The sequence below is a fragment of the Nerophis lumbriciformis genome, linkage group LG24 (genome assembly GCF_033978685.3).
Source record: "Nerophis lumbriciformis linkage group LG24, RoL_Nlum_v2.1, whole genome shotgun sequence".
In the NCBI taxonomy this organism is placed as follows: Eukaryota; Metazoa; Chordata; class Actinopteri; order Syngnathiformes; family Syngnathidae; genus Nerophis; species Nerophis lumbriciformis.
The window spans coordinates 41,380,780-41,406,500 of record NC_084571.2 but is presented as its reverse complement, the minus strand read 5'-3'; the positions used below and the strand labels follow the sequence as shown (position 1 = coordinate 41,406,500).

General features: G+C 43.7%; 1 protein-coding gene across 1 annotated transcript in view; it reads right to left on the bottom strand.

Annotated features, from left to right (window-relative positions):
- Nucleotides 1-24,795, bottom strand: part of LOC133620532 (rho GDP-dissociation inhibitor 2-like) — a 68,502-nt gene extending 43,707 nt beyond the window's left edge. The window contains exon 1 of the mRNA XM_061982117.1: nucleotides 24,376-24,795. Coding sequence (XP_061838101.1) covers nucleotides 24,376-24,448 — 73 coding nt within the window. The 5' untranslated portion in view covers nucleotides 24,449-24,795. The remainder of the gene's footprint in view (nucleotides 1-24,375) is intronic.
- Nucleotides 24,796-25,721: the final 926 nt, after the last annotated feature.

Genomic DNA, 25,721 nt, shown 5'->3' with positions numbered 1-25,721 from the left:
TTTGTTTTAAGTCATGTTTTGTTTAGTTTCTGGCTTTTCACTCCCTTGTCTTGTTTGCATGATTACCCATTAGTTTCACCTGTTCCACGTTTGGACTCATTGTGCACTCTTGTTTGTCACCATAGCAACCATTAGTTTTCACCTGTCACGTCACGCACCTGTTTCACGTTTTGAGTCACGCACCTGCTTTCACTAATCATGTCCATAGTATTTAAGTTCATTCATTTTCTGTTGTTCGTCCTGACGACATCCCCGCATTTATGCTCCCTGTCACACTCTGTCCATGCCAAGTACGTTTGTTTATTATTGCCACAGTTAGTGTTTTTTGTTGTTCATAGTTTTTTGCCCCCGTGCAAGTCTTTTGTTTTCGTTAGTCAAGTTTGTACATCCGCCTTGAGCGCGCCTTTTGTTCTTTTGTTAGTGTAAAATAAATAATGTCTTCACCTTCACGCCATGTCTGGTCCAAATGTTCATTTGCACCACGGGAGAACAAACCACGCCACAGTCCAAGTCTTGACATAAATATGATTAAAAACGATTTTAAAGGGTAAAACCAATTAAAACAATAGATAAAAATCTAAATTTAAAAACACAGAGGGCCACACAACTCACGTAGTGTTAAAAGCCAGAGAATAAAAGTGGGTCTTAAGACAAGACTTAAAGGCCTACTGAAAGCCACTACTACCGACCACGCAGTCTGATAGTTTATATATATCTACATGTAAAGCGACTTTGGGTACTTAGAAAAGCGCTATATAAATCCCAGTTATTATTATTATTATTATTATATATCAATGATGAAATCTTAATATTGCAACACATGCCAATACGGCCGGGTTAACTTATAAAGTGCAATTTTAAATTTCCCGGGAAACTTCCGGTTGAAAACGTCTAGGTATGATGACGTTTGCGCGTGACGTCAAGGGTTGAAGCGGAAGTATTCGGTCACCATTGTACCCCAATTACAAACAGCTCTGTTTTCATCGCAAAATTCCACAGTATTCTGGACATCTGTGTTGGTGAATCTTTTGCAATTTGTTCAATGAACAATGGAGACTGCAAAGAAGAAAGCTGTAGGTGCGATCGGTGTATTAGCGGCGGCTGCAGCAACACAACCAGGAGGACTTTGAGTTGGCTAGCAGACGCGCTACCGTCATACTTGCCAACCTTGAGACCTCCGATTTCGGGAAGTGGGGGGTGGAGGGTGGGGGCGTGGTCGGGGGTGGGGCGGGGCGTGGTTGGGGGCGTGGTTAAGAGGGGAGGAGTATATTGACAGCTAGAATTCACCAAGTCAAGTATTTAATATATATATATATATATATATATATACATATATATATATATATATATATATATATATTAGAGATGCGCGGATAGGCAATTATTTCATCCGCAACCGCATCAGAAAGTCGTCAACCATCCGCCATCCACCCGATGTAACATTTGATCAGAACCGCACCCGCCCGCACCCGCCCGTTGTTATATATCTAATATAGACGATGCAAGGCATTAGTGAGGTTATAAAGCTTTTGCCTGTTAAAGAAAGGAGACTGATCCAATGCAGCACAGACATTTGCGTGCCACGCTGTCACGACCCAGACGCACACCAGTGCGCAATCATATGGGAGCCGCGCTGAGCGCACCTCCAAGCGCGTCTCGCTGCCGGCGACGGCCGGGTATGGGCCCGACGCTCCAGCGCCATCCATTTTCAGGGCTAGTTGATTCGGCAGGTGGGTTGTTACACACTCCTTAGCGGGTTCCGACTTCCATGGCCACCGTCCTGCTGTCTATATCAACCAGGGTGAGCCCCACCCCTTTCGTGAGCGCACTGCGCGTGGAGTGACCCCTGTTACGCGCCCCCGGCAACAGGGGTGGCGGGCAGGTAAGCTGCGCGGGCGGGGCGCGCGGAGTGACCCCTGTTACGAGCCCCCGGCCACGGGGGTGGCGGGCAGGTAAGCTGCTTACCTGCTGCGCGTGACGCCGGCCGCGGCGAAGGCGGACGAGGCGGGGTGTCGGTGCGGTGGTGACCCTGGACGTGCGTCGGGCCCTTCTCGCGGATCGCCTCAGCTACGGCTCCCGGTGGGGCCCTCTCGGGGGAAGGGGCCTCGGTCCCGGACCCCGGCGAGGCGTCCCTTCTCCGCTCCGTAAAAGTGTCCATCTCTTTTTCTTTTTTTTCTTCTGTTGTGGCATATGCTGCAGGTGCCTGCTCGTTTTTCGTATGTGGGTAACAACATTTAACTATGTATATATATTTACCAATTGGTTTAACTGCCACCCGCCTGAATCTATTTAAAATCTAATTTTTTTTTATTTCAACCGCCCGACCCGACCTGCGGATAAAATCTAATTTTTTTTAAATTTCATCCACCCGATCCGCGGATAATCCGCGGACTCCGCGGTTGTGCCCGCAAACCGCGCATCTCTAATATATATATATATATATATATATATATATATATATATATATATATATATATATATATATATATATATATATATATGTATGAAATACTTGACTTGGTGAATTCTAGCTGTCAATATACTCCTCCCCTCTTAACCACGCCCTCAACCACGCCCCCACCCCCCACCTCCCGAACTCGGAGGTCTCAAGGTTGGCAAGTATGCCCCTGAGGCCGACTCACCGAACCCCTAGGGCTCCATCAAACCCAGGTTAAGAACCACTGACTTAGACTTAGACTTCCTTTTTATTGTCATTCAAATTTGAACTTTACAGTACAGATAACAACGAAATTTCGTTGCATTATCTCATGGTAGTGCAGGATAAAAAAGCAAAAAGGTGCAGATATAAATAAATAGATTACTGTACAGATAAATACATTGCACTTTTGCATATGCATCCACGTTTATGGATGTATGTTATATTGTCTTTCTTTATTCCAGCCAGTTAATCTATTTTTGAGGGAATTGTGGGCTGTACCGAGGATGTCGTTGTGGCTTGTGCAGCCCTTTGAGACACTTGTGATTTAGGGCTATATAAATAAACATTGATTGATTGATTGATTGATTATTATGATAAAACACTGCACTGTGGGAGCAGTTGGAACATGGAGGGGCAGAGTGTTCCAGAGCTTACAGAGAAGGCCCGGTCTCCCCTGGTTTTAAGTCTGGTCTTGGGCACTACGAGCTGGAGCTGGCTCTCGGACCTCAGAGCGCGCGCAGGAGTGTAAATTTGGATGAGGTCCAAGATATGATGAGGTGTGTCGGAGGCAGATATTTACATATATCCGAATTTAAGTTGTACTTCTTTTATTTCAATTAACTATGTTTTTTATAATCTGTTGAGACTGACCAACCTGACTCGTGATGCTGTTGAGGGGCTTGCTGAACAACCTGGGTTTGCTATGTCACTGAAGGGGGTCAAGCAAAGTGGTGACTTTCGAGAAATGCTAGTTTCCTTCCCTGAGAGTGACGACATTGACATAGATTCCATCCGTTTATCTCCCATGTATCTATGCTTTTAATTTTTACTAGCTTGCTCAAAGAGGGGCGTATTTTAGAAGTGTTGTACTAGTGATAAAGATCTTTTTAGAAGATCTGAAGGGGGAATTGTCGGAGGCAGATATTTACATATATCCGAATTTAAGTTGTAATTCTTTTATTTCTTTGTCATATTTGAAAACAGCTCGTGTTTTCCATTTCTTCTCTTGATGCTCTGTCAGCAAGTATACTGTGTGTTAACCTTGAGTTCTTTGGAATGTGTTTTGACTAGCATTTGTTTTGTCTACAGAGATGGGACGAGAGAGAGGGTGGTGGGATCGGGAAGACAGACCATTTTGGAAGGCGCGATAGAATGTTCTAGGGTTAGACTGGTCTCATAATGTATATTGGCAAAGCTTTGAGAATATACAACAAAATACCTATTCTGTCTCTGGTGGTTTTTCAACTCAGCTTTAAGTGTCGGAAAGAACTTGGGAGCGAATTGTGACTTGAATTCCCTGGGAGGAACAACTGGTCCAAAACGCAACAAATTACCTCTGTTGTGTATTATTCAATGGTAGACTTATTCTGGTATTGTGGGGAGCACAGATTGTACATTAGAATCCCGGACGAGCCCCCAATTTGTTGCGTTTTGGACCAGTTGTTCCTCCCAGGGAATTCAAGTCACAATTCGCTCCCAAGTTCTTTCCGACACTTAAAGCTGAGTTGAAAAACCACCAGAGACAGAATAGGTATTTTGTTGTATATTCTCAAAGCTTTGCCAATATACATTATGAGACCAGTCTAACCCTAGAACATTCTATCGCGCCTTCCAAAATGGTCTGTCTTCCCGATCCCACCACCCTCTCTCTCATCTCATCTCTGTAGACAAAACAAATGCTAGTCAAAACACATTCCAAAGAACTCAAGGTTAACACACACAGTTTACTTGCAGACAGAGCAGCAAGAGAAGAAATGGAAAACACGAGCTGTTTTCAAATATGACTATGAAATAAAAGAATTACAACTTAAATTCGGATATATGTAAATATCTGCCTCCGACAGGTGCCAGTCCATGCAAAGCTTTAAAAGCAAACAGCAACATTTTAAAATCTATTCCAAAATGAACACAACAATTTATGCTCCAGTTTTTAATATCTCGCCCACCTCATTTTTATTTTTTTTTACACAAAAAAGTCCAAAGAGAAGCAAGACATTTCACGACCAGTTCTACACCACAATAATAAACATCAAAAATCAATACCTCACTGAGAGCGTCAATTAAAAAACAGCATTACTATCGCAGATTTTTTATCTAATGTTAAAAAAAATCTATTGCAAACTGTAAAAAAATGGATTTGGTGGTGGCAAAAAAAATAGCTGCTTTGAAATTGCCAGACAAAACATGTTTTATTCATTATTCATGTGAGGACGCTGGTTCCTGTGGGTGTTTGTGAGAGCAGAAAACAAATAGTCACAGAATGTATTCACATACCTGCCAACTTTTGAAATCAGAAAAACCTAGTAGCCAGGGTCCAGGGGCCGCAGACCCCGGTAGGTCCAGGACAAAGTCCTGGTGGGGGGTTCAGGGCTTCGACCCCCGACGCAAAATGATTGATTGCATTCCGACAGGTTAAAATGTTGCTAAAACCATCACTTTTCTATCAGTCACAGTGACTTTTCAAAACAAAAATATTACAGCAAAAATCATATGGGTTGATTGACATGTTTATTCTGTAAACTAACTTCAGTAGTTTGAAATTATTTTGACAGTTAATGCCAGTTATCCTGTCAACCTTTCACAAGACTTCAATTTGTTAATTGAAAGTATAAACACTTTTTGCAGTAAACAAATGGTAAAACAGTACTAAACAATTCCATTAAAAATGTCAGTCGACATGCTAAATGGTTCCGTCTTCATGACATGGGCGATACTTTTTGAGGATTCTGTTCCAAGACACTGAATAATGTTTGATGTTTTGGTTCGACCACATCCATATTTTTTGGCGATTTTCGAGTCGGGAAACATTTTCCGAAATAACTGTCCCATGTGATCAGCCAGTGCGATTGGAAGTCCATGCTCAATTATTGCCTCCGTAAATAAAACTTCGGCATTTATCACATCCAAAGAATCTGTTTGGGCGACGAAAAACGTTGAAAGTTTTCCACTTGCAACGGCATTAGACTTGTGTTTTTTTGTCCCAACGTGGTCTTTTACATTGCTAATTGCTCCGTGTCCGATCGAAAAATCTTGTCTGCACAAGGTGCAATTCGCGTAGTTTTCACCCTTTTTGGAACGGATAATTATTCCCGGATAGGCTTTTGAATATTCTTCACAGAATGACTGCAGTTTTCTTTTCGGTTTAAGACTCGTTTGCAATTTTTCTCCGGCTGATTCCATGATCGTCGACTTCAGGAGGAGCAGCACCGACCCTGCCCCCCTCTACATCAACGGCGAGCGTGTAGAGAGGGTCCACACCTTCAGGTACCTTGGAGTCCACATCTCTAATGACTTCTCCTGGACAGTCAACACCACATCAATCATCAAGAAGGCTCAGCAGCGGCTACACTTCCTTAGAGTCCTCGGGAAGTACAACCTGAAGCCTGACCTGCTGCTGACCTTCTACCGCTCGTCCATCGAGAGCCTGCTGACCTACTGTATTACGGTATGGTACGGCAGCTGCACTGCAGCAGACAGGGAGAGGCTGCAAAGAGTGGTCAAGACGGCTCAGAAGATCATCGGCCGCCCTCTCCCCTCTCTGACGGACATCTACACCTCCCGCTGCCTCAACAGAGCCAGTGCCATCATCAAGGACAGCACCCACCCTGGCTCTGACCTGTTCCACCTGCTGCCCTCTGGGAAGCGCTACAGGTGCATTAAAACCAAAACAAACAGGCTAAAGAACAGCTTCTTCCCCAGGGCCATAACCATCCTGAACGGACTGCCCCATTGTCCCTCATAACTGCCTTCTCTTCGGTGCAATAACCCATTCCACCAACCACCCTGTTTTTGTTTTGTTTTTTCATGTATATATTCATTTCACACCATATTCATTGCACTTCTACATTTTTAAAATGTTTATATATTTGCACATTGTTTTTCTAGCATGCACACATCGCATTGTATGGAATGGCCTCAATCTCGTTACCTTGCGTAATGACAATAAAGCCGATTCTGATTCTGATTGTTTGGAAACAATGGCAACTGGTGCCTCGTGCTTGGCAGCGGTGCTATAAATAGCCTCGCGCATGGCATTCGGAATGGCTCGATAGGAAGTTACGGGAAGCAGTGTCGATTGTCATTGTTGTTACGCGATTTCGTGAATAAAACTTAAAAAAATTTTTTTTTTTTAAATTAATGAAAAACCGTATTTTTTATCACTGCAACCGTAACCCGGAATAGGTTGATGAAAACCGTACTAATTACGGGAAAACCGGAGTAGTTGGCAGGTATTAAAGTTAAAGTTAAAGTACCAATGACTGTCACACACACACTAGGTGTGGTGAAATTATTCTCTGCATTTGACCCATCACCCTTGATCACCCCCTGGGAGGTGAGGGGAGCAGTGAGCAGCAGCGGTGGCCGCGCCCGGGAATCATTTTTGGTGATTTAACCCCCAATTCCAACCCTTGATGCTGAGTGCCAAGCAGGGAGGTAATGGGTCCCATTTTTATAGTGGGATTTGAACTCACAACCTACCGATCTCAGGGCGGACACTCTAACCACTAGGCCACTGAGTAGGTATGTATTCATCTCCATCATCCTCAGATGAAAAATATGTTTTGGAGTGCCGGTGTGACCTGAAAGTGAACAGTATGGACACTGTCAACTAGAGCCAATCAAGGAAGGAGGCCAGCTTGCTTGCATGACTAATTAGGAGACAGAATGAGTGTTGCTGGCGGCGTTTCTAGTAAATCAACATGTTGTGTCAAGTCAACACACCACAACTTCAGGGGACAATCACACAGCAGATGCACTTGGACTGATACACAATAAAGAACTCATATTTTCCTACATTTAAAACACTTCCTTGAGGTCTACATCAAATGTAAGGCTGGTGCGTTGGCATAGTTTTGTTCTACAGACCATCTTTAATGCATACTTGCCAACCCTCCCGGATTTTCCGGGAGACTCCCGAAATTCAGCGCCTCTCCCGAAAACCTCCCGGGACAAATTTCCTCCCGAAAATCTCCCGAAATTCAGGCGGAGCTGGAGGCCACGCCCCCTCCAGCTCCATGCGGACCTGAGTGACGTGTTGACAGCCTGTTCTCACGTCCGCTTTCCCATAATATAAACAGCTAATGATGGAGGGCGAGTTCTTGGTTTCTTATGTGGGTTTATTGTTAGGCAGTTTCATTAACGTCCTCCCAGCGCGGTAACAACACACAACAACAGCAGTCAAGTTTTCGTCTCCCGTAAAGCAGTTCGTCTGCCATAAACAGCAATGTTGTGACACTTTTAAACAGGACAATACTGCCATCTACTGTACATGCATATGTGACCCACCCATAATGTGTCACATTTTTGTGTTGATTTATTTATTTTGTTTTGTGGTTTGAATTCGTTTTTGGAGCGTATTTTCCGCACTATAAGCCGCGCCTAAAAACCACAAATTTTCACAAAAGCTGACAGTGCGGCTTATAACCCGGTGCGCCTTATATATGGATTAATATAAGTATTTATTTTCATAAAGTTTCGGTCTCACAACTACGGTAAACAGCCGCCATCTTTTTTCCCCGTAGAAGAGGAAGCGCTTCTTCTTCTATGGTAAGCAACTGCCAAGGTAAGCACCCGCCCCCAGATGAAAGAGGAAGCGTCCCCGTAGAAGAAGAAGAAGCGCGCGGATATTACGTTTTATTTCCTTTGTGTGTTCCATGTTGATATACGACTCCATGCGCGCCCACATCACAGATGGTGTCAAAAAAACAAGTGAAGCACACAAATACAACACTCGCCGTCATTCCGGGTGGATTAACCAAAGAACTCCAACCGCTCGATATTGGTGTCAACAGGGCATTTAAAGCACTACTGCGAACGGCGTGGGAACAATGGATGACCGAAGGCGAACACACCTTCACTAAGACAGGGAGACAGCGCCGGACGACATACGCCAACATCTGCCAGTGGATCGTAAATGCCTGGGCGGATATTTCGGTCACAACTGTGGTCCGAGCTTTCCGGAAGGCAATGACTTCGACGAGACGGAGCCGGCCATTTTGGATCCCGTATTCGCCCAACTTTTTAATTCGGACACCGAAGGAGAAGAATTCGAGGGATTTATGAATGAAGAATAACTTCAGAAAGTGAGCGTTATGTTTATTTTGTGTGTTGTGACATTAACGTTCGAGCAACATTAAGTTATTGATGTTATTGCTCTGCACTATTTTGAATTTTACTATGTTTGTGATTGCACATTTGCACATTTGCGTACATTTTGGGAGTGAACAGAGTTGTTAGAACGCTGGTTTTTAATATATTATTAAAGTTTGACTGACCTATCTGACTGTTTTTTTGACATTCCCTGTAGCGCAGTTAGATGCGGCTTATAACACGGGGCGGCTTATAGGTGGACAAAGTTTTGAAATATGCCGTTCATTGAAGGCGCGGCTTATAACACGGGGCGGCTTATGGTGCGGAAAATACGGTACACATTTATCAGTATTCACATTGGTCAGTAGGGGGCAGTAGGGCGTTTCTTCCCAATTGAATGCTATCACCTGCAGACCGGAAGTGTCTTGTCATTCTGATGAGCGCGACCAGTCTGTGAACAATTGAAACGTCATGTGTGCTTTTTCCTCCTGTATAACAGGTTAGTTTTGGTGAATCAACTCACTGAATAATTTTACATGTGATCTTTATAAGTTTAAGTACACATTCTGATGGTGGAGCCTAACTCTAAAGTGTTTGTGAGTTGTAGTTTGTATTTGTGAATGAATCCAGTGCACAGCTGCAGTAATCAATACAAAAAGGCGACGTGAGTGCGCAATGTTTATATAGGAACTTCTGATCCTAATTCAGACTCCCCAAATTAGAGATCCCGTTTTCTTATTGATTTTATAATGTATATTTGTATAATGTGTGTGTTCTGAAATAGTGACAGAGAATAGAACAAGGATGGACAATTCAACCCTTAACTCAACAATGACTAGATGAGTGTTATGTGTGTGTATATGTGTAAATAAATGAACACTGAAATTCAAGTATTTATTTTATTTATTTATATATATATATATATATATATATATATATATATATATATATATATATATATATATATATATATATATATATACATACATATATATATACGCCCCACCCCCGACCACGCCCCCCACCCCCCGAAATCGGAGGTCTCAAGGTTGGCAAGTATGCTTTAATGACGTCTCTTCAGGATGTTCCAGTTATGGTGGGTTTTATGTACGTCCAGTTTAAGCCCCCTTTGACTGCGTCTTGTCCACGTTGTAGTTTTTAACGCTTCTATATTGAGTCTACTGCAGATATCAGTTAGAACGATGCTTTATCAGTATCATGCTTCAAACCCTGCTTGGAAAAGCTGTGCACTACAAAATCTTGACTTCCTCATTTTGATTAAAAAAAAAAAGAAATATTAGCACAAATTGTTCTATTAATTGTTGTTTTGTAGGTGTGGAAGTCTCTCTCCCTAGGGCAGGGGTCGGCAACCCAAAATGTTGAAAGAGCCATATTGGACCAAAAATACAAAAAAAAATCTGTCTGGAGCCGCAAAAAATGAAAAGCCATATTACATACAGATAGTGTGTCATGAGATATAAATTGAATTAAGATGACTTAAAGGAAACTAAATGACCTCAAATGTAGCTACAAATGAGGCATTATGATGCAATATGTACATATCGCTAGCCTAAATAGCATGTTAGCATCGATTAGCTTGCAGTCATGCAGTGACCAAATATGTCTGATTAGCACTCCAACAAGTCAATAACATCAACAAAACTCACCTTTCATGCACAACCTTAAAAGTTTGGTGGACAAAATGAGACCGAAAAAGAAGTGGCATAAAACACGTAATAGAAAGTCGGAGAAAGTTATACATGTAAACAAACTATGGTGAGTTCAAGGACCGCCAAAATTAGTAGGACAAAACGGCGCTCGCCAAATACTCGAATCAGTGAAGCATGTTTAATATAAACAGTGTGCTTTATAACAATTAGGGAGGTTTGTGTCATGTTTGTCCTCCTACAGAAACCATATTAAAACAAAAAATAGATTGTTTTCCCCTCATCTTTTTCCATTTTTCATACATTTCTGAAAAAGCTCCAGAGAGCCACTAGGGCGGCGCTAAAGAGCCGCAAGTTGCCGACCCCTGCCCTAGTGGGTTCTCCTGACGCTGACAAAGCTTCACGCTAGTCCGGATGTCTGGGGTTAGCAATGTCTTTTTATTTGGCCAGCGCACACACGCTAGGAAAACACACCCAACTTTCCAGTTTCTGCTCTGTGACTTTTCAGTCTCTCGATGTCCGCTCAGTAACTCCAACTCCAACAACTGTGTCTCGGCCCGGCTGCTGCTAATAAGCATGGCAGGTGATTGGATGATCAGCCCCGGCTGGGTAATCCAATCACCTGCCAGCTGTGCTCCTTACACACCCCGCTCCGCGGCAGGCCCGCAGACCACGACCCCCTTCACAGTAGGTTAAAGTTGTATATATATTGTATATAATTTAATATTATTTATTAAGTTTATTATTTTCAGTTCATTCCTTTATTTTCATTTTTTACAGTATGATATGCTTCAAAGTCCATCAAAAAAATGTATAGTTCAATCAATCAATCAATCAAAGTTCATTTCTATAGCCCTTAATTACAAGTGTCTCAAAGGGCGGCACAAGCCATAACAACATCAGATCCCACATCAGGGCAAGGTAAAACTCAACCAAATGGGATACAATGAGAAACCTTAGTTTAGTTCAGATGAACATTGAACATTTTTTTGAATTTCAGGCAAAATGATGCCCTTTGAATCTTTTCTGTGACAGACTAAAGACAATGTTAACAAAGTTATTCTTTGTTTCTAAGTTTATATATATTTCTTTCTTGTTCGTCTTCTCTTATTGTTAATAAGGATACAATGTTATATGCAGAGGTGTACTTATAACAATTTTATAGACAAATTATACTATTTATAGTCAAGGCAGAGAGTGTGGGGGGGGTCACAAAATTGAAAATATGTGAGAAATACTGCCATATATATGTCACTCAAGTCCCAAATTCAAAACGGCTCGTTTGGAACAAGTTTGAAAGAAGGCAAGATTATTTTATAAATATCTCTGTCATACCTCCGTGGTTTGACTTCAAATTTCCAGGACTTATGCAGATGCCAAATACACAAAAACAGGTAAGAAAAGTTACATTTAAAAGCTCATTGACAGACATGTGCAAACCTGATTCAGATTTAATTGCAACTCTCACATAGATATTATTTTACAACAGGTAGATGGGTTACACTTGTATAGAGCTTTTCTACCTTCGAGGTACTCAAAGCGCTTTGACACTATTTACACATTCCCACACTGACGGCGGGAGTTGCCATGCAAGGCCCTAACCACGAACCCATCAGGAGCAAGGGTGAAGTGTCTTGCTCAAGGACACAACGGACGTGACTAGTGTTGCGTCGGACCAGGTCTTCCTTTCAGGGAATCTAAGTCACTGGTCAATCCCAAGTTCTTTCGATGACATATACCGTATTTTCCGCACTATTAGCCGCACCGAAAAACCACAAATTTACTCAAAAGCTGACAGTGCGGCTTTTAACCCGGTGCGCTTTATATATGGATTAATATTACGATTCATTTTCATAAAGTTTCGATCTCGCAACTTCGGTAAACAGCCGCCATCTTTTTTCCCGGTAGAACAGGAAGCGCTTCTTCTTCTACGCAAGCAACCGCCAAGGTAAGCACCCGCCCCCATAGAACAGGAAGCGCTTCTTCTTCTACTGTAAGCAACCACCCGCCCGCGTAGAAGAAGAAAAAGTGCGCGGATATACCGTACGTTTCATTTCCTTTGTGTGTTTACATCTGTAAAGACCACAAAATGGCTCCTACTAAGCGTCAGGGATCCGGTTCATAAAAAGACGCAATCTCTCCATCCGCACACGGATTACTATTTCACAGCAACTGATATTCCTGTGAACCGCACTGTGGATACAACGGGAGCACGTACGGTGAATATTCGCACCACAGGGAATGAGAAGTCATCCTTCACTGTGGTTCTAGCTTGCCATGCTAATGGCCAGAAACTTCCACCCATGGTGATATTCAAAAGGAAGACCTTGCCAAAAGAGACCTTTCCAGCCGGCGTCATCATAAAAGCTAACTCGAAGGGATGGATGAAGAAAAGATGAGCGAGTGGTTAAGGTAAGTTTAAGTTTACGCGAAGAGGCCGGGTGGCTTTTTTCACGCAGCTCTGTCCATGTTGATATACGTATGTTTGTGATTGCACATTTGCGTACATTTTGGGAGTGAACAGAGTTGTTAGAACGCTGGTTTTTAATATATTATTAAAGTTTGACTGACCTATCTGACTGTTTTTTTGACATTCCTTTAGCGCAGTTAGATGCGGCTTACAACACCGGGCGGCTTATAGGTGGACAAAGTTTTGAAATATGCCGTTCATTGAAGGCGCGGCTTTTAACCCAGGGCGCCTTATGGTGCGGAAAATACGGTATGCTGAGTAAGAAGGACCATCAAGACAGAATTGGAATATTTTCAAGTTTTACTAAAGCTTTCTACTACTACTAATGCATTCATATCGGCTACTCGAGTTGATCTGGCATTCCAAAGGAAAAGCCAACTCCTTTGCACACAAAGAAAACCCCCATTTCTCCCCCTCGCTACACTGATAAGGAAAGAGTGGGTGTTGTATTTCACATTCCTGATGGTTTAAGACTCTAAACAGACAATCTGAAGACAAAGAGAGACTGGTAGAATATACAAAGGAAAAGTACTAGATACTCAAACATGGCTATGAATAGAGAAATAACTCTTAAACATATATGCATCCTCCACACTAGGATGGCGGAAGCTGAGGGTTAGGGTTAGGGTCGCCCAACTGGGCCACGCCATCCCAATAGGGTTGTTATGATGGCTGTCGTTTACAGCGCTGAAGATCTGCACTGCCGAATACACTCAAGAGAGGCAGAATATTAGAAACACCTCTTAAAATAACGATGGTAAACATATCATGTTGATGTCTTCTATACCTCAGCGGAAGTAACTGCTCATTTATTCCCCTATTCCTATTCCTGTGCACGTTATTGTCTGGGTTTTTTTTACTACTTTGAGTCCCGGCGTTACAGAAGAGTTCTAAAACCACAATGAGGCCTGCGGGACAGTGCAGTGCACAAGTAGACAGAAGAAACAAGACGTAAAAAAGGATGTTTTTGCGCTGTAAAGGAAATAGTTGCAGCTTTCATCATGAAGGAAGAGCCAATAAGGATCAGATCTACAAGAGGAGATTGTGTTCATACTTCACCAACAACAACGCTGACCGATTATCGATCTTCTGCCTGCCAGTGTGAAGACGCCCCGTCAGCGCACTAACCGGCGCACGCCACATCCCCATGATGCAACACACTAACTCTCTTTATTACACACACACTCACAGTTCAATAGGCTTTTATTATTATGGCGCACTTGTCGATACTGTTTACCGCCGCGCAGGAAATGCAGCTATGTGTCCATTTAAATTCCTTTCGTACTGTTTCACATCACAGCAAGACGCATGTGTCCATTGAAGGGGCGGGGCTTAGGACAGATGATGAAAGATTTTGATGAGCTTTCAGTCTTTGTCTTCTCTCATCGCTCCTTCCTCACGCCTACACCCACCTGCACTCATCTTTCCCATGCCCTTTGTTGCCATGTTTGATGTCATTGATGTAGGCTTGTACGGTATACCGGTATTAGTATGGTACCGCGATACTAATGAATCATTTTCGGTAATATACCGTCTCTGAAACGTACCGGTCCCCCAAAGACAACACCCTAAGAAAAGTATTCAACAAGAACAACATTAAATTGAGCTACAGCTGCATGAACAATATACGACAAATCATCTCAAACCACAACAAAACAATTGCAAATGAGCCGTCGGCCCCCAGACAGAGCGACTCCAAAACCAACAAAGGCTGTAACTGTCGAAAGAAACCTGATTGCCCTCTCAACGGGGGGTGCTTACAAACATCAGTTGTCTACCAATCTAAGGTAATACGCAAGGACATTAACACATTCGACACATATGTAGGATTAACCGAGGGAGAATTCAAAACCAGATGGAACAATCACAAGGCTTCTTTCAGGAACCAAAACCTGCGAAATACCACAGAACTCAGCAAACACATTTGGGACCTCAAAGACAATAATGTTGAATATTCAATAACATGGCAAATTCTTGCATCCAGCACACCTTACAATAGTGGTAATAAAAGATGCAACCTATGCTTGAAAGAGAAACTGTTTATTATTTACCGTCCAGACCTGTCATCCCTCAACAAGCGCAGCGAAATTGTAACAGCATGCCGCCATAGACGGAAACACCTCCTAGGTAACACATGAGCCAATCACCACGCCCCTACGCCAGCCTGTACCCACCCACTCTGGGCCCTATATAAACCATGGTATGCGAATGCTCCCATTAAAATCTCCTGATGATTGAGGGTACCCCCCCTCATGAAACAGGCCTGTAGAGATGAAATAGTCTTGTGATTTTTTTCCCACACATACATATATTGCGCTCTACTACGGTATCGAGCACTATTTTTTGGATAACCTTATTAAGATATATATATATATATATATATATATATATATATATATATATATATATATATATATATATATATATATATATATATATATATATATATATATTTTATTACATATATATATATATATATATATATACATATATATATATATATATATATATATATATATATATATATATATATATATATGTATATATATATATATATATATATAAATATATATATATATATATATATATATATATATATATATATATATATATATATATATATATATATATATATATAAATAAAAGAAAAAAAACTTGAATTTCAGTGATCATTTATTTACACATATACACACACAAAACACTCGTCTACTCATTGTTGAGTTAAGGGTTGAATTGTCCATCCTTGTTCTATTCTCTGTCACTATTTCAGAACACACACATTATACAAATATACATTATAAAATCAATAAGAAAACGGGAGCTCTAATTTGGGAGTCTGAATTAGGATCAGAAGTCCCTATATAAACATTGCGCACTCACGTCGCCTTTTTGTATTGATTACTGCAGCTGTGCACTGGATTCATTCACAAATACAAACTACAACTCACAAACACTTTAGAGTTAGGCTCCACCATCAGAATGTGTACTTAAACTTATAAAGATCACATGGATATTATTCAGTGAGTTGATTCACCAAAACTAACCTGTTATACAGGAGGAAAAAGCACACAGGACGTTTCAATTGTTCACAGACTGGTCGCGCTCATCAGAATGACAAGACACTTCCGGTCTGCAGGTGATAGCATTCAATTGGGAAGAAACGCCCTACTGCCCCCTACTGACCAATGTGAATACTGATAAATGTGTAATGACAGCTCCAAAAACGAATTCAAACCACAAAATAAAATAAATAAATCAACACAAAAATATGACACATTATGGGTGGGTCACATATGCATGTACAGTAGATGGCAGTATTGTCCTGTTTAAAAGTGTCACAACATTGCTGTTTACGGCAGACAAACTGCTTTACGGTAGACGAAAACTTGACTGCTGTTGTTGTGTGTTGTTGCCGCGCTGGGAGGACGTTAATGAAACTGCCTAACAATAAACCCACATAAGAAACCAAGAACTCGCCCTCCATCATTAGCTGTTTATATTGTGGGAAAGCGGACGTGTGAACAGGCTGTCAACACGTCACTCAGGTCCGCATGGAGCTGGAGGGGGCGTGGCCTCCAGCTCCGCCTGAATTTCGGGAGATTTTCGGGAGAAAATTTGTCCCGGGAGGTTTTCGGGAGAGGCGCTGAATTTCGGGGAGTCTCCCGGAAAATCCGTGAGGGTTGGCAAGTATGGTTTCTTACAATTATCATCCCTGCAGGACGAGGAATAGCTAAACTTGCTTCACTACACGCCGTTGCTCACCGGCACCAAAATGTAAACAAACGCCAATGGTGGATCTACATTTAACATCCACTGTAATGATACCAAGTACAGGCACGTATCTAGTCGATACTACTATGATTACGTCGATATTTTTTGGCATCACAACATCTTTCGTATATAATGTTTATAAAGTCAGGTGATATGTCCCTGGACACATGAGGACTTTGAATATGACCAATGTATGATCCTGTAACTACTTGGTATCGGATCGATACCTAAATATGTGGTATCAACCAAAACTAATGTCAAGTATCAAAGAAGAGAAGAATAAGTGATTATTACATTTTAACAGAAGTGTAGATAGAACGTGTTAAAACAGAAAATAAGCAGATATTAACAGTAAATGAACAAGTAGATTAATAATTAATTTTCTACCACTTGTCTTTAATAATGTGTAGAAAATAGTAGGTGTATAAATGACACAATATGTTACTGCATACGTCAGCAGACTAATTAGGAGTCTTTGTTTGTTGGGGGGAGTCTGTGGTGGGCTCTCCTATTTCTGGGGCTGAGGTTGCTGAGGTAGTTAAAAAGCTCCTCGGTGGCAAGGCCCCGGGGGTAGATGAGATCCGCCCGGAGTTCCTTAAGGCCCTGGATGCTGTGGGGCTGTCTTGGTTGACAAGACTCTGCAGCATCGCGTGGACATCGGGGGCGGTACCACTGGATTGGCAGACCGGGGTGGTGGTTCCTCTCTTTAAGAAGGGGAACCGGAGGGTGTGTTCCAACTATCGTGGGATCACACTCCTCAGCCTTCCCGGTAAGGTCTATTCAGGTGTACTGGAGAGGAGGCTACGCCGGATAGTCGAACCTCGGATTCAGGAGGAACAGTGTGGTTTTCGTCCTGGTCGTGGAACTGTGGACCAGCTCTATACTCTCGGCAGGGTCCTTGAGGGTGCATGGGAGTTTGCCCAACCAGTCTACATGTGCTTTGTGGACTTGGAGAAGGCATTCGACCGTGTCCCTCGGGAAGTCTTGTGGGGAGTGCTCAGAGAGTACGGGGTATCGGACTGTCTGATTGTGGCAGTCCGCTCCCTGTATGATCAGTGTCAGAGCTTGGTCCGCATTGCCGGTAGTAAGTCGGACACGTTTCCAGTGAGGGTTGGACTCCGCCAAGGCTGCCCTTTGTCACCGATTCTGTTCATAACTTTTATGGACAGAATTTCTAGGCGCAGTCAAGGCGTTGAGGGGATCTGGTTTGGTGGCTGCAGGATTAGGTCTCTGCTTTTTGCAGATGATGTGGTCCTGATGGCTTCATCTGGCCAGGATCTTCAGCTCTCACTAGATCGGTTCGCAGCTGAGTGTGAAGCGACTGGGATGAGAATCAGCACCTCCAAGTCCGAGTCCATGGTTCTCGCCCGGAAAAGGGTGGAGTGCCATCTCCGGGTTGGGGAGGAGATCTTGCCCCAAGTGGAGGAGTTCAAGTACCTCGGAGTCTTGTTCACGAGTGAGGGAAGAGTGGATCGTGAGATCGACAGGCGGATCGGTGCGGCGTCTTCAGTAATGCGGACGCTGTATCGATCCGTTGTGGTGAAGAAGGAGCTGAGCCGGAAGGCAAAGCTCTCAATTTACCGGTCGATCTACGTTCCCATCCTCACCTATGGTCATGAGCTTTGGGTTATGACCGAAAGGACAAGATCACGGGTACAAGCGGCCGAAATGAGTTTCCTCCGCCGGGTGGCAGGGCTCTCCCTTAGAGATAGGGTGAGAAGATTTGCCATCCGGGGGGAGCTCAAAGTAAAGCCGCTGCTCCTCCACATGGAGAGGAGCCAGATGAGGTGGTTTGGGCATCTGGTCAGGATGCCACCCGAACGCCTCCCTAGGGAGTTGTTTAGGGCACGTCCGACCGGTAGGAGGCCGCGGGGAAGACCCAGGACACGTTGGGAAGACTATGTCTCCCGGCTGGCCTGGGAATGCCTCGGGGTCCCACAGAAAGAGCTGGACGAAGTGGCTGGGGAGAGGGAAATCCGGGCTTCCCTGCTTGGGCTGCTGCCCCCGCGACCCGACCTCGGATAAGCGGAAGAAGATGGATGGATGGATGGATGGATGGATGTTTGTTTACTTAATACTAAAAGACAAGTTGTCTAGTATGTTCACTATTTTATTTAAGGTCTTAACTGCAATAATAAAGTTAAAGTAGCAATGATTGTCACACACACACTAGGTGTGGCAAAATTATTCTCTGCATTTGACCCATCACCCTTGATCACCCCCTGGGAGGTGAGGGGAGCAGTGGGCAGCAGCGGTGGTCGCGCCAGGGAATCATTATGTTTCATGTTTTCATGTCCATATATATATATTTATATATTTATATACACACACACAGAGTACAAGGTTCAAGGTTCAAGGTTCAAGGTTCAACTTTATTGTCCCCGCGGGGAAATTTGTCTTGGGCACAGTGCATCATTGCTTTCTTAACATACCCAAAAACAACAGAAGAAAAACACAAGCACAGACACAACCACAACCATACAACTAACATTTAAACATCAGAACATGGAGCTTGATAGACATAGGTGGCACTTTGATGTAGGCATAAAATCTACAGTATGGAGATAAAGATAAAGTACCAATGTGCATTGCACTAGAGCTCATGGATAAAGTGCTGTGTGCTAAAGTGCTTAGTTCTAAAGTGCTATGTGCTAAAGTGCTATGTGCTAAAAAAGTGCTAACCTATGTATTAAAATTCTATTGCACATTGTTGGTCAGCTTAATGGAGGCTGGGACAAATGATAATTTAAGGCGGTTAGATTTGCATAGTGGGACCCGGAGTCTTCTCCCTGATGGCAGGGTTCCATATTCAGGAAAGAGTGGGTGTTGTGAGTTGGAAATAATTTTCTTAGCTTTTTTCCTAACTGCCTGCTCATAGATGCTCTGTATAGGCTCATATTCTTTCCTCCCTACGATTTTCATTGCCGTTTTATGCATGCCGGCCAGTTTGCTTTTTAGCTTATCCCCTTAACTGCCAAGATACCTGTGGAGAAAGGGGCGTGGTAATGGGCGTGGTCACGAGGACATTATTTATTATATTTTAATGACATATTGTATTTTAATTTTTTTTTTTAAAGGCTCAAAAAATGTATACGTACAATTAAAAACAAATGTGTTATTATTATTATTATTAATACCTGTATATAGCTATAGTCATACAGGTTGTAAAAAAAGGAAAAAGAGATGCAATCAAACATCTAAAATATTATGAAAAAGTAACATAGATACAAGTGCACAATTACTAGAGTGTAGATAGGTAAGTCTATTTCTCCAATAGCAGATATTTGGGTGTGGCTTTGCCCTGTAAAGGTAATCAAGTAATATTATTATTCTGACCTTCAACCATTGTCGTCAGAGCTAATAAAACCAATAATGTCAAGATGGACTTTGGTGGCAATTATCTATCTAGTATATATGCTTCCAATTACTAAGCTTTAGACGCATTTGATGAGATATTTAATACTTCACTGAAATAGACACCTCATTAGCACCAAAGAGTGACTGAAGATAAAGAATGGTCCTACAACCATAAACCTAATCATCACCTGACAGGATTAAAAATATCATTTAGTCCAGGCCTGGGCAATTATTTTGACTGGGGGGGCCAAATAAAAAAAATAAAAAAATGTGTCTGGGGGTCAGTATACTGTATATATCTATGTATATACATATACACACATGTGTATGTATACACACACACTAGAGATGCGCGGATAGGCAATTATTTCATCCGCAACCGCATCAGAAAGTCGTCAACCATCCGTCATCCACCTGATGTAACATTTTATCAGAACCGCACCCGCCCGCACCCGCCCTTTGTTATATATCTAATATAGACGATGCAAGGCATTAGTGAGGTTATAAAGCTTTTGCCTGTTAAAGAAAGGAGACTGATCCAATGCAGCACAGACATTCGCGTGCCACGCTGTCACGGCCCAGACGCACACCAGTGCGCAATCATATGGGAGCCGCGCTGAGCGCACCTCCAAGCGCGTCTCGCTGCCGGCGACGGCCGGGTATGGGCCCGACGCTCCAGCGCCATCCATTTTCAGGGCTAGTTGATTCGGCAGGTGGGTTGTTACACACTCCTTAGCGGGTTCCGACTTCCATGGCCACCGTCCTAGCTGCTGTCTATATCAACCAGGGTGAGCCCCACCCCTTTCGTGAGCGCACTGCGCGCGGAGTGACCTCTGTTACGCGCCCCCGGCAACAGGGGTGGCGGGCAGGTAAGCTGCGCGGGCGGAGCGCGCGGAGTGACCCCTGTTACGAGCCCCCGGCCACGGGGGTGGCGGGCAGGTAAGCTGCTTACCTGCTGCGCGTGACGCCGGCCGCGGCGAAGGCGGACGAGACGGGGTGTCCGTGCAGTGGTGACCCTGGACGTGCGTCGGGCCCTTCTCGCGGATCGCCTCAGCTACGGCTCCCGCGGTGTGGCCCTCTCGGGGGAAGGGGCCTCGGTCCCGGACCCCGGCGAGGCGTCCCTTCTCCGCTCCGTAAAAGTGTCCATCTCTTTTTCTTTTTTTTTCTTCTGTTGTGGCATATGCTGCAGGTGCCTGCTCGTTTTTCGTATGTGGGTAACAACATTTAACTATGTATATATATTTCCCAATTGGTTTAACTGCCACCCGCCTGAATCTATTTAAAATCAATTTTTTTTTTTATTTCAACCGCCCGACCCGACCCGACCCGACCCGACCCGACCCGACCCGACCCGACCCGACCCGACCCGCGGATAAAATCTAATTTTTTTTAATTTCATCCGCCCGATCCGCGGATAATCCGCGGACTCCGCGGTTGTGCCCGCAAACCGCGCATCTCTAACACACACACACACACTCACACACACACACACACACACACACACACACACTTGTGTGAGGGGAAACCCCGGAACCTTCCTTCTGTCCCTGTTCAGCACTACTGCAGAGAGGGCATCAAACACACACACACACACACACACACACACACACACACACACACACACACACACACACACACACACACACACACATACATGTCTTGCCTACTTTGTGTGGACCCACGTTTGGTTAGTACAGGGGTCGGCAACCCAAAATGTTGAAAGAGCCATATTGGACCAAAAATACAAAAACAAATCTGTCTGGAGCCGCAACAAATTAAAAGCCATATTACATACAGATAGTGTGTCATGAGATATAAATTGAATTAAGAGGACTTAAAGGAAACTTAATGAGCTCAAATATAGCTACAAATGAGGCATAATGATGCAATATGTACATATAGCTAGCCTAAATAGCATGTTAGCATCAATTAGCTTGCAGTCATGCAGTGACCAAATATGTCTGATTAGCACTCCACACAAGTCAATAACATCAACAAAACTCACCTTTGTGCACAACCTTAAAAGTTTGGTGGACAAAATGAGACAGAAAAAGGAGTGGCAAAAAACACGTCCTAGAAAGTCGGGAGAAAGTTATACATGGGAACAAACTACGGTGAGTTCAAGGACCGCCAAAATTAGTAGGACAAAACGGCGCTCGCCAAATACTCGAATCAGTGAAGCATGTTTAATATAAACAGTGTGCTTTATAACAATTAGGGAGGTTTGTGTCATGTTTGTCCTCCTACAGAAACCATATTAAAACAAACAAAAAAAAAATGTCCCCTTATCTTTTTCCATTTTTCATACATTTTTGAAAAAGCGCCAGAGAGCCACTAGGGCGGCGCTAAAGAGCCGCATGCGACTCTAGAGCCGCGGGTTGCCGACCCCTGGGTTAGTACCGTATTTTCCGCACTATAAGGCGTACCTAAAAACCACAATTTTTCTCAAAAGCTGACAGTGCGCCTTATAACCCGGTGCGCTTTATTACGATTCATTTTCATAAAGTTTCGATCTCGCAACTTCGGTAAACAGCCGCCATCTTTTTTCCCGGTAGAACAGGAAGCGCTTCTTCTTCTACGCAAGCAACCGCCAAGGAAAGCACCCGCCCCCATAGAACAGGAAGCGCTTCTTCTTCTACTGTAAGCAACCACCCGCCCCCGGAAGAAGAAGAAAAAACGCGCGGATATCACCGTACGTTTCATTTCCTGTTTACATCTGTAAAGACCACAAAATGGCTCCTACTAAGCGATCCGGTTCATAAAAAGACGCAATCTCTCCATCCGCACACGGATTACTACCGTATTTCACAGCAACTGATATTCCTGTGAACCGCACTGTGGAACGGGAGCACGTACGGTGAATATTCGCACCACAGGGAATGAGAAGTCATCCTTCACTGTGGTTCTAGCTTGCCATGCTAATGGCCAGAAACTTCCACCCATGGTGATATTCAAAAGGAAGACCTTGCCAAAAGAGACCTTTCCAGCCGGCGTCATCATAAAAGCTAACTCGAAGGGATGGATGGATGAAGAAAAGATGAGCGAGTGGTTAAGGGAAGTTTACGCGAAGAGGCCGGGTGGCTTTTTTCACACAGCTCCGAAGGCGAACACACCTTCACTAAGACGGGCAGACAGCGCCGGACGACATACGCCAACATTTGCCAGTGGATCGTAAATGCCTGGGCAGATATTTCGGTCACAACTGTGGTCCGAGCTTTCCGGAAGGCAGGATTCACAGAACTGCTGGACAACAGTGACACTGACTCCGGTGACTTCGACGAGACGGAACCGGCCATTTTGGATCCCGTATTCGCCCAACTTTTCAATTCAGACACCGAAGACGAAGAATTCGAAGGATTTACGAATGAAGAATAACTTCAGAAGGTGAGCGCTATGTTTATTTTGTGTGTTGTGACATTAACGTTCGAGCAACATTATGTTGCTATTGTTCTACACCATTTTGAATTTTACTATGTTTGTGATTGCACATTTGCGTACATTTTGGGACAGAGTTGTTAGAACGCTGGTTTTCAATATATTATTAAAGTTTGACTGAACTATCTGACTGTTTTTTTGACATTCCCTTTAGCGCAGCGTAGGCGCGGCTTATAGTCCGGGGCGGCTTATTGGTGGACAAAGTTATGAAATATGTAATTCATTGAAGGTGCGGCTAATAATCCGGTGCGCCTTATAGTGCGGAAAATACGGTAGGTTGTGAGGGCCCCTCTTTCCACTATAGCTAGAATGATGAAAAAAAAAATATCTACCACTAGATGGGAGTAGAGAGTTGCAACCTCACTTCAGAATGCAAAACACACAAAGTAAAACAAATATTTTACTTCTGTAGTTGTGAGGACCAGGCAAATGTCCTCACAAGTCAAAAGGTCCTCACAGAAAGGGTGATTTGTCAAGTGTATGTCCACACAAGGATGGTGAGACAAGTACACACACACACACACACACCAGCTTTGGGAAGTTGGTGACATCATTGGTGTAGTGGATGCGCTGTGTCATCACACACACTTATGTGCAACATCCTGTACAAGCAGCATTCATATTTACACATTTTTAAGACAATTGCATGTCTCTTGAAGTGACGGCAACATAAACGTAGCAGCGGAACAATCAAGATGCTGGCAGGCAGACACACGTGATCAATAGCTATTGATTCTCTATCTTTGGCAGCGTTTCATGTTGGTCATAAAAATGTCCACACCCGCAGAGATTGAGACAAATGGTGCACGCTCCCCTACAAAATAAGAGCGCGTACACACCCTTGACTCTGAATGCAATCCAACAATAGAGTTGTTCCGCGCATATTAATTGCACTGTTATAGAGAAGTCATTGCACGTCAACTCACCTCTGTAGCACATGGTCAGCCACAGCAGCTGCAGCACTTGACCCCCAAACTCACACACGTCCAATCCCAGCATGCTGCCTGCCTCGCAACGTGACAACCCGGGGCGGGGGAAGAACTGGAAGAAGCCGGCAACCTCCACAGGTACCAGAAGAAGAAAAGAAAAGTCGAGCGCAAAGAGGAGAGCGTCCACTGAAAGTCTCGGGCGGGGGGAAAAGAAGGAGGTCAGACACGCATTTTGTCCTCCGAGGAGTGGAATCGAAGAAGGGGGGGGGGACACGGTCAAGGGAAGGGCTGGCGAGGCGCAGGCGAGGAGGGTATCCTTGGGTGTGGATGTGAGCGAGCGAGAGGAAAAGAGAGAGAATGGGGGAGGAGGGAGAGGCAGCTTTGCACTTCTTCCTGCTGCTTCTTTGCTGGTGTGGCGAAAAGCTAAATAACTGCACCCAAAATTGAGAATATCTTTGTGTAATGACAGTGTGTGTGTGTGTGTGTGTGTGATGCTCAGACTCTGCCTATCGATCTGTAGCGGCGCACCCACCTCCCACCCCCATCCTTCACAGTGGTTCTGTCATGAGCCCAGAGACTGCAATGAGCTCATCCTTTAACCCTCCCTCTTTACACCTCATTCCCTCTCCCTTCCCTCCCCCGTGTCGGTGCCCTCTCCCTCCGTCTACCCATTTGTCAACCTATCATCTCGGTGGCCACACCCTGGCAACAACTCCGGACTCCCTGGGAATCTCTCAAACAATGGCAGCGTAGAAAAAGAAGAAGAAGAAGAAGAGTGTCTCACTTGACAGGCAGAGATCTTCTCCAGTCCCTTGTTGGACCGTCGTGCTTCACTGCTTTGTCCCTTCAGCATCCTCTGAAAGAAGAGAACAATACAGGTAAAAGCCAGTAAATTAGAATATTTTGAAAAACTTGATTTATTTCAGTAATTGCGTTCAAAAGGTGTAACTTGTACATTATATTCCGTATTTTCCGCACTATAAGGCGCACCGGATTATTAGCCGCACCTTCAATGAATGGCATATTTCATAACTTTGTCCACCAATAAGCCGCCCCGGACTATAAGCCGCGCCTACGCTGCGCTAAAGGGAATGTCAAAAAAACAGTCAGATAGGTCAGTCAAACTTTAATAATATATTAAAAACCAGCGTTCTAGCAACTCTGTTCACTCCCAAAATGTACGCAAATGTGCAATCACAAACATAGTAAAATTCAAAATAGTGCAGAGCAATAGCAACATAATGTTGCTCGAACGTTAATGTCACAACACACAAAATAAACATAGCGCTCACTTTCTGAAGTTATTCTTCATTCGTAAATCCTTCGTCTTCGGTGTCCGAAGT